The sequence below is a fragment of the Festucalex cinctus genome, chromosome 12 (assembly GCF_051991245.1).
Source record: "Festucalex cinctus isolate MCC-2025b chromosome 12, RoL_Fcin_1.0, whole genome shotgun sequence".
NCBI classification, from domain to species: Eukaryota; Metazoa; Chordata; class Actinopteri; order Syngnathiformes; family Syngnathidae; genus Festucalex; species Festucalex cinctus.
Window position 1 is genome coordinate 15,009,948 of NC_135422.1, and position 10,248 is coordinate 15,020,195.

At 37.7% G+C, this 10,248-nt stretch overlaps 1 protein-coding gene across 1 annotated transcript; it reads left to right on the forward strand.

Annotated features, from left to right (window-relative positions):
* Positions 1-4,701: 4,701 nt before the first annotated feature.
* On the forward strand, positions 4,702-7,430 carry LOC144032009 (uncharacterized). Its single transcript, XM_077539597.1, has 4 exons — positions 4,702-4,723; positions 4,872-4,955; positions 5,507-5,708; positions 6,643-7,430. The coding sequence occupies exons 2-4, from the start codon at positions 4,875-4,877 to the stop codon at positions 6,798-6,800; spliced, it is 441 nt and encodes a 146-aa protein (XP_077395723.1). The 5' UTR covers positions 4,702-4,723; positions 4,872-4,874; the 3' UTR covers positions 6,801-7,430.
* The last annotated feature ends 2,818 nt before the right edge of the window (positions 7,431-10,248 follow it).

A 10,248-nucleotide genomic window follows, 5' to 3' on the forward strand; every position in this document is an offset into this window, starting at 1 on the left:
TTCTTCCTCGTCGGGACAGTTGCTTTCCTTTTATAGCCTCCACCTGCCCCCGTGCTGAATTATTCACCAGCATAGGTAAGGATGTAACCTAAGCTATTGTGCACCTCAAAGTCCTTTAAAGTTACAACTTCAGCATATGTTTGACTTTGACTTTTTAAAGAATGCGCAATGAGTCACGTTTGAAATCGTGAAAACAACGATCACGTCCCGCGTAGCCTTTTGGGTTCCGCTTTTGTGTTTTTGTGTTTGTGTCGTGTAACTAACAACATCTCAGTGCACACGCTATTAAACATTTAAACTCAACTTAAGCTCGTCTTGTGTTGCAGGCTTTGACGCTAATGACGCTAAACAAACCTTGAAATGTTCCACATATTACGGCATAAGCGCCTTAAGCATTTATGCTAACATTGTTGCGCAACAGAAAAAAAACGGTAAACGACTACATTTGGTATGGAACAGCTTTCGTGGAAACTATTCAACTCATATTTGTATCATTTTTCTTCTGTTGAATATGTATTTGTATTTTAAAAAAAAAACTTTTAATCAGTCGTCTTCTCTTTTTTTTTTTCCCATTAAAGCAATTTTGGTAGGAGTTTTTTTTTTTTTTTTTTTTTTTTTTTTAACTGTTGTGTATGACGGCGTATTAGGGCCACGTAGAAATATATCTAGTTTTTTTTTTTTTTTTTTTTTTTAAGAGGCTGGGGGCAATATGAAAATCTCATCATATTAAAGAGTGGCAAATTTGCCACTTTTTTTTGTCATCATATTAAAAAGTGTCAAACTTTTTTTCTCGTCATATTGCCCCTGCCCTCTAAAAAAATATATATTTCTACGTGGCCCTAATACACCGTCGTAGTTGTGCCTATTTTTTCCCCCCCAAATAGTATTTTATTTAATATGAATAAGGTAGGGGTCAGAAAAATGTGTATTTTCTTTAAAAATATTAAAAAATGAACATTTGTGCCAACTGTTTGAAGGGTAATTAAATAACATAAGACTACAACTTTGGTTTTTATTAGGGATGGGTGAGTCGGTATTGGGACGATACCCTTATTTGAAGAGGTCGGTACTCCCATTTTAGATCAGGAACTAGAAACTTGAAAGTAGGAAAATAGTAGATTGCTATTAATTTCATGCAATTATAAGGAAACTTTTTGTTTGTTTTTTTTTGTTTGTTTTTTTGCCGAAACTTGATATATCAAAAGCACTAGTGGTATCAGTTCTTGGTATTGGTGACTACTCAAGAGTTGAGTACTCAGGAAAAAAAAGTGATATTGAACATACCTAGATTTTATAAAACACAAACTAAAATCTTAATAAAAATATTAGACTTAGACTATTGACTTAGACTTTATTGATCCCTTTGTGAGAGAGAGAGAGAGAGAGAGAGAGAGAGAGAGAGAGAGAGAGAGAGAGAGAGAGAGAGAGAGAGAGAGAGAGAGAGAGAAAATGTTGACGTACATCTGTCATGCATTATTGAGGCGAATGCCAGCGTTTGCTATCCTGGCTTTAGAAAATATGTGAGCGAGGGGGCTCCTCAAATCACTCGGTCCTCCTCTTCCTCTTCTTCTCCTCATTCTCTGCTTTTGGCAGATCAACACACACACACACAAACACACAGTGGTGGCCATGGCTTGTGGCAATGTAACAAGGCACCGAGGTTCTCTTCAAACTCTTCCCTCCAATCAAGCTGAGCTCAGCGGAGGCCTTGCGGCCATCTGCCAGGAAAGCAAACCATCCCTCGCTTGATTGCCCCCCCCAGATCGGAACCCCTGAACCCCGTCCGCGTGTCCGTCCATCCTTCTGTCTGTCCTGCCTGTGCTTTCTGACTCCCCGAGTCTCCTGATGAAACAAAGGGAGCATTCATAATAAACAATACGCAAGACATTCAATTGCTTCGCTTGGCCAGCGCGCCTGTAAACACGCAATCAATGTCAATACAGCGGAATGTCAAATCAGGCTATTATTACCACAAAATAGTCCCAAATGTTCCAGGAATAAGATCATGTTTTTGTAATCGTGGTCTTCATTAATTTGCATTAAATCCGTTTTATTTTTATTTATTTTTTTAATGAGACTACTACACGAGAATTAAGTCAAATTTAACGTTACTTTTTGTCAATCAAGTTAATATGAGATAAAAGTTAATAAAGGTCAGAAAGTTAGTTCATAATGTTTTGTTTTTGAATATAAATTAGGTCTACTGCCCTCTATTTATTTATTTATTTAGAATTTATGTTGGTCTAAATCTCCAGTATATTTGGTGAATTGAAATTCCACTTACAACCACAAGATGGCGGCAGGCCGATGTAGTTTGAAACTGTGTACACTTGAAAGAAGAAGAGTAACACCGGAAATTAATTCTGTAGTTCACCACAAGAAGAGTTTTTGTTGAAATTCACTGAATGTCATCTCCTGTAATTCTGATTTTTAAGACAGAGAGCAATGGCTGCAGGTTGATTTTACGACTGCGTATTAGAGCTACGTATGAATATTTCTGTCTGATAATATTCAGAGAAAAAAAAAAAGCTCACAAATTTAGGAGAAATAAACTTACAGATTTGTGACCTTATAAAGTGGTAAATTTGTGAGGAAAAAAAAGTCACAGGAACAGATTATTTGCATTTTCAAAAAAAATAATAATAATTATACTTTTTGTTTTCTTAAATACATTCATAGTGGTAAAAAATTCTACGTGGATTTTTAGGGCCCGAGCAGCGACCGCTGCGAGGTCCCTATTGTTCCTGAAGGAATTCTTATTATTATTCTTCTTCTTCTTCTTTGTTATTATTCTTTTCCGCAAACAACCACATTTTTGAGGCACTAAACATGAACGAAAACTCACCAAACTTTACACGCAGATCGGGTCTGGCGAAAAATTTGATATTTTAAAGTCGCCATACATGATAACAGAAAAATGGCTCTGTAGCGCCACCTACATAGGTTTAACGGATCCCTGTCCCGCTACGATTGTCCTATGGCTACGAAAATTGTGTGGCACCTGTAGCACATCCAGATGAACAAAAACCTCTTTGATATGTGTACCCTAAAATAGACAGGAAGTGAGGTATGAGTATTTGAATGTCCAATTTTGGCCCATTTTTGCACATTTACAGGGGTCATACTTTTGCCCGCTTCTCCTACACGGTTAACCCGATTGACTTCAAACTTGGGCTGTACCATCTCAACACCTGGGACAACATCATGGTAAAAAATCTAAAGTTTTTGACATACTATATGACGGTGGCGGGGCATCAAATTTACAGTTTCAAAATTCTTACTTAACGAAGCATTGCCGGTGGTACGTTTAATCTAGAGCTACGAAAATTGGTACACATATGTAACAGACTATGATCTACAAAAAAGCCTGTTGGTGCCATATGCTAAACCTAACAGGAAGTCCGCCAGAGGCGAGGCATCAAATTTTGTGTTTCAAAATTCTAACTTAATGAAGCATTCCCGGCTGTACATTTCACCTAGAGTTACCAATATTTGAAGACATATGTAACAGCCCTCAAGGTACAAAAAACTCTTTTTGAACCATATGCTAAACCGAACAGGAAGTCCGCCATTTTGATTTACTTTGGAACGTGTTGCCATTTTTTGGGCCATTTCATAGGGGTCTTATTTTAACGAACTCCTCCTACAGAGTTTATCCGATCATCTCCAAACTTGGTGTGATTCATCTTAAGATGTTGAAGATGAAAAGTTATTGAAAGCTTTTTATTTTGTCGCACGCTGTTGCCGTGGCATGCACAGTTTGCAAAGGAAAAAATTACTTCTTAATGAAGCATTCCCAGTTGTACGAAGCAGCTAGAGCTACGAAAATTTGGAGACAAATGTAACAGCCCACGATGTACAAAAAAGTCTCTTGGTGCCATGTGCTAAACCCAACAGGAAGTCCCGTAGGGGCCGGGCATCACATTTTGAGCTAAAAAACTCCTCTTTAACGAAGCATTCCCGGTTGTACGTTTCACCTAGCGCTATGATAATTTAGAGGCATACATAAGAGCCCACGATGTACAAAAAAGTCTCTTGGAACCATGTGCTAAACCAAACAGGAAGTCCGCCATTTTGATTTATGATGGGATTTGTAGACTTTTTTTGTGGCCTTTTTTAGGGGTCATATTTTAACTCCTCCTACAAAATTCATCCGACCGTGTTCAAACTTGGTGTGTTTCATCTTAAGATGTTTAAGATGCAAATTTATCGAAAGTTTTTTATTTTGTCGCACGCTGCTGCTATAGCGATGCATTGTTTGCCAAGTAAAGTGCTGCTTTGTTTTTTTTTATCTATACATGTGTGAAAACTCGTGAAACTTTGCACACACATCAGACTTGTCATTAACATGAATTTTTAGAGATTTCTTGTGCAATTTGCAATAAATCGCACCCTCTATACATTTTTTATGGAGCATTTCCGATTGGATGATTCAAGCGCAAAATAACTAAAGATGACTTGACTTGACCTAGATTTGTGAAAACTCAGAGGCATACCTATTATATTATTATTATTTTTTGTACCTTACAAGATTATCTCTTGTGCCACATTAAACCCCTTTGCAGGCCTGAGCCAAACCACGGTCCATACATTTGATACCACTGCTTTATTTCAATGGTCAAGTACTTCATAACCACACCTACTTATGCTTGTCCTTGCATATATAGTAGACAACAAAGAGCTCTTTCAACAAAAGACATTTCCACCTACAAAGTCATACAAGGTAAGCACTCTATAAATTCTGCAATCACTACACTTCTATTCCTAAATTATCACTTCAAATACCAACAATGGTTAATACAGCTACAAATTTCTTGTATGTTTATGAAGTATGATACTGTATTTATTTCTACTCCTTTGCTTTTCTACAGAACATGAACAAATCAACAAGCAAATTCTCTTTTGATAAAGACCCTCTAATCATCTCCATACGCAAAGATTGCCAACTTTTTTCCGTAAGTATACAATACATAAACTAAACAGGACAACTTTCTCAATCATATACAGTATGCCATACATATATGTATTAAGTTCTCATTTATTAACAGGTTTGTTAAAGGCACCTTTAGTGTGTTTTTCTGTTTGTAATGTTTCTCCACGAGCACGTCTAGCCATTGATATCATGTACAACACATATGCTAACCTTTTAGAGACAATTGAAGCTTACTTGCACAGTAGCCACTATCTTAACCACTTAATTCACATGTCTACTTGACAACTTATTACATGTAGTGAAATGGTACTTTGTGCGTCTTATGCTTTTTTCTGAACACTGCTTTTCAACTCTTTCCTTAAAACCAATACATGCGGCACTGTTATACTGTATAAATATATATGTCCGTGTGTATATATTTGTATATTCTTTCAAATAAACTCGTTGTGACACACACAGCCATTGAGTAACATGCAACACGACCACAACGTTTTGCACCAACACGTTACCTCTGCTATTTAGAATCATGGAATCTAACATGACTGATTTTCATTGAATGCTTTGTCATTACAGTATGCATGCATTGATCATGCTTTCAGTCGCAACGACTTATACCAGCGCAGCCTTGATCTTCATTCCCAAATGAACCAACTAGTCCATGTGACTCGAGTCAATCGAGCACTTGAAAAACAGATAGACTTCAAAACCAAGCTTGTGAAAGAACTCCAGACTGCATTGGATATAAAGGATGCATGTGATGCATTTGTCCGTGATGGTAAGCTATATGACATGGAAGACACACAAACACTAACACAGCAAGCATCCCCATCCTACACATTGTGTATAATGAATGACATGTTTGACAATGGACATTTTTACATTTTTTTGTTAATGCACGTTCCTTTTTTTCTGTTAGGAATATCTTGAAGGTAACATTGGACTGTTAACTAAAACACTGACTGATTATTGAGCCGCCATTTCTCAATGTATATAATGTGAATACATACTACACTTGATTACTTTCAAATGTGACTGATATCATGTAGCTATGCTGTGATCTTGCCCTCTTTCATCCACTGATAGACACTTCAAAGTTCTTTTTTTTTCTGTATCTTCTCAAAATAACTGACATATTCATGGAAAAGATTGTATTTAAATTCTATCATTATTAATTACTATTATTATGTTTATGTCTTTGCCCCTGATTATGATGTTTCTATACCATAGATTTTTTTTTTTTTTTTTTTTTGGACATACTGTGACTTGACCTTTACAATACTAATTTTTACTAAGAAAAAATCAATCACACACCATAATATTTTATACTTATCCTGCATGTATCTGGACACACCATGCCAAATTTTACACTTACATAACCATTTATGTACCTGTCGTATCCTTACTTTTATTCATCATTTCATCACACAATCCTAAAACATTGCTTTTTGACCCAGAGGATTCAACTATAACATTTTTGCGTGTCTTATTACTTACTAGCTATATTATTTATTAACGGGCAAAAACTATGAATATAAGATCACCGTCAAATATTACGTCTGTAATATCCATATACAGTGCATTACATAATATGCATTTGTATTAAGACACTACCATGCTAAAAATATGCACACGACTGTTCTGTAAACTACACCTAAGACAACCAAACTTCACAGATCTAACATGATTCTTCATTCTTTTTTGTTCTACAGATGTATCAAATGCTGCCACACAGACAGAAGAAGCCACTGAGGACATGCACGAAGACGATGATCACAATATAACAGGACAGGTTAACCCCCCTGAAGTTTTAGCCCGCAGGTCAAAGCGTCCTAGGACTAATTCATCCATGGAGGTTACATTATCCTAAAACAGACTATGTGCTAACCCAAACTCTTTGACCCCAAGGGATTCATCTGTCCCAGAAAACTTTTACACTAAAGAGTTTATCTGTCCTAGGGCGCTGTTAACCCCAGGTTAAAGTGTTATTTAATCTGTCCTGTTACAACAGCTATACATAAACAGCTGCATTCCTCTCCTGTTCCATCTCTCGCACTTCTTTCATCTCTTTTTCTCCTCTACTTATACCTATGCTTGCTCATGTGCTTTTTTCCCCTTTAGATGATGTCATTGGTTAGCCTGCTTCAAAGCTACATTTTTTCTTGAATAACTGTCACACATTTACTGTTTGCTGGACCCTACAAAACTGTCACAATACTTCACTATGTCATGAATACATATGTGTTGCACAGCGACGCCACATTAAGAGTCATCAAAAAGCTTTTTATTTGATCACACACCATCTCTGTGCCATGCAATGTTTTCAAATAAACAGATGCTGGTTTTGAATATCAAACGAGCGACTTTTCATGAAACTTTGCACACACATCAGAAAGTCCACACTTTTGAATTTATTTTGGGAATTGTGCATCATTTTTGGCCTTTTACTGCACCTTTTTACACACAAGGCACGGCAAATGCATTTCTATTTTCCATGGTCCTTGTCTATTTAACAGTACCCCAACGTGCAAGTCCCCCGACTTGCATATACCCCAACGTGGCCCGGGTTGCGAGGGCCCTTTATAGCTGCTCGCAGCTCTAGTTATTATTATTATTCTTATTATTATTCTTCTCCGCAAACAATCGCATTTTTGAGACGCTAAACGTGAACGAAAACTCACCAAACTTTACACGCACATCAGGCCTGGCGAAAAATTTGATATTTTAAAGTCGCCATACATGATAACAGAAAAATGGCTCCATAGCGCCACCTACATAGGTTAAACGGATCCCTGTCCCGCTACGATTGTCCTATGGCGACGAAAATTGTGTGGCACCCGTAGCACATCCAGATGAACAAAAACCTCTTTGATGTGTGTACCCTAAAATAGACAGAAAGTGAGGTATGATCATCTGAATGTCCAATTTTGGCCCAGTTTTGCACATTTACAGGGGTCATACTTTTGCCCGCTTCTCCTACACGGTTAACCCGATTGACTTCAAACTTGGGATGGACCATCTCAACACCTGGGACAACATCATTGTAAAAAAATCTAAAGTTTTTGATATACTATATGACGGCGGCGACGCATCAAATTTAGAGTTTAAAAATTCTTACTTCACGAAGCATTGCCGGTTGTACGTTTAATCTAGAGCTACGAAAATTTGTACACATATGTAAAAGGCTATGACCTACAAAAAACTCTTTTTGAACCATATGCTAAACCTCACAGGAAGTCCGCCATTTTGATTTATTTTGGAACGTGTTGCCATTTTTTTGGCCATTTCATTGGGGTCTTATTTTAACGAACTCCTCCTACAGTGTTTATCCGATCATCTTCAAACTTGGTGTGATTCATCTTAAGATGTTGAAGATGAAAAGATATTGAAACCTTTGTATTTCGTCGCACGCTGTTGTCATGGCATGCACTGTTTGCAAAGGGAAAAAAATATCCTTAAAGAAGCATTCCCATTTGTACGAAGCAGCGAGAGCTACAAAAATTTGTAGACATATGTAACAGCCCAAGATGTACAAAAAAGTCTCTTGGTGCCCTGTGCTAAACCCAACAGGAAGTCCCCCAGGGGCCGGGCATCACATTTTGAGCTAAAAAACTCCTCTTTAACAAAGCATACCCGGCTGTACGTTTCACCTAGAGTTACCAAAATTTGTAGAGGTATATAACAGCCCTCGAGGTACAAAAAACTCTTTTTGAACCATATGCTAAACCTAACAGGACGTCCGCCATTTTGATTTACTTTGGAATGTGTTGCCATTTTTTGGGCCATTTCGTAGGGGTCTTATTTTAACGAACTCCTCCTACAGAGTTTATCCGATCATCTTCAATCTTGGTGTGACTCATCTTAAGATGTTGAGGATGAAAAGTTATTGAAAGCTCTTTATTTCGTCGCACGCTGTTGTCGTGGCATGCACTTTTTGCAAAGGAAAAAAATCCTTCTTAATGAAGCATTCCCAGTTGTACGAAGTAGCTAGAGCTACAAAAATTTGTAGACATATGTAACAGCCCACAATGTACAAAAAAGTCTCTTGGTGCCATGTGCTAAACCCAACAGGAAGTCCCCCAGGGGCCGGGCATCACATTTTGAGCTAGAAAACTCCTCTTTAACGAAGCATTCCCGGTTGTACGTTTCACCTAGCGCGATGATAATTTGCAGGCATACATAAGAGCCTACGATGTACAAAAAAGTCTCTTGGAACCATGTGCTAAACCAAACAGGAAGTCCGCCATTTTGATTTACGATGGGATTTGTTGCCATTTTTTGTGGCCTTTTTCAGGGGTCATATTTTAACGAACTCCTCGTACAAAGTTCATCCGACCGTCTTCAAACTTGGTGTCTTTCATCGTAAGATGTTTAAGATGCAAAGTTATCGCAAGTTTTATTTTGTCGCACGCTGCTGCTATAGCGATGCATTGTTTGCCAAGTAAAGTGCTGCTTTGTTTTTTTATCTATACATGTGTGAAAACTCATGAAACTTTGCAAACACATCAGACTTGTCATGAACATGAATTTTTAGAGATTTATTGTGCAATTTGCAATAAATAGCGCCCTCTAGACATTTTTATGAAGTATTTCCGATTGTATGATTCTGCTAGATTTGTGAAAATTAGGACAGACCCCTATCAGCAGAATACCTACAAAAAAGTATTATGTAGCCATTTGCCAAACCAAAGAGGAAGTCCGCTATTTTGATTTTATTTTGGGAATTATACATCATTTTTGGCCTCTTTCATTAAACTTTGCACAAACAAGGCATGGAAAAAACTAACATTTTAAATGGTCCTTGTTCCATGTAACAGTACCCCAACGTGCCAGTACCCTGACGTGCAAGTAACCCAACGTTGTGCTCAATAGCGCCCTCTATGCATTTTTATGGAGCATTTCCAATTGTATGATTCAAGCGATACACAACTAAAGATGACTTGACCTAGATTTGTGAAAACTGGGAGGCATACCTATTAGCTTAAGACCTACAAAAAGTATTCTGTAGCCGTATGCTAAACCTAAAAGGAAGTCCGCCATTTTGAATTTATTTTGGGAATTGCGCACCATCTTTGGCCTTTTGCACTCACAAAGCTTGTCAAAAACATTTTAGATGGTCCTTGTCCGATTTGACAGTACCCCAACGTGCCAGTACCCCGACGTGCAAGTACCCCAACGTGGCCCAGGTTGCGAGGGCCCTTTATAGCTGCTCGCAGCTCTAGTTATTCTTATTATTATTATTCTTCTCCGCAAACGATCACATTTTTGAGACACTAAACGTGACCGAAAACTCACCAAACTTTACACGCACATCAGGC

Bases quoted from the DNA above. Each gene is read 5' to 3' on its own strand.
- LOC144032009 (XM_077539597.1), top strand. From the start codon at position 4,875: ATGAACAAATCAACAAGCAAATTCTCTTTTGATAAAGACCCTCTAATC. The intron at 4,956-5,506 runs GTAAGTATACAA...TTGTCATTACAG, and splicing joins AAGATTGCCAACTTTTTTCC to TATGCATGCATTGATCATGC. The intron at 5,709-6,642 runs GTAAGCTATATG...TTTGTTCTACAG, and splicing joins TGATGCATTTGTCCGTGATG to ATGTATCAAATGCTGCCACA.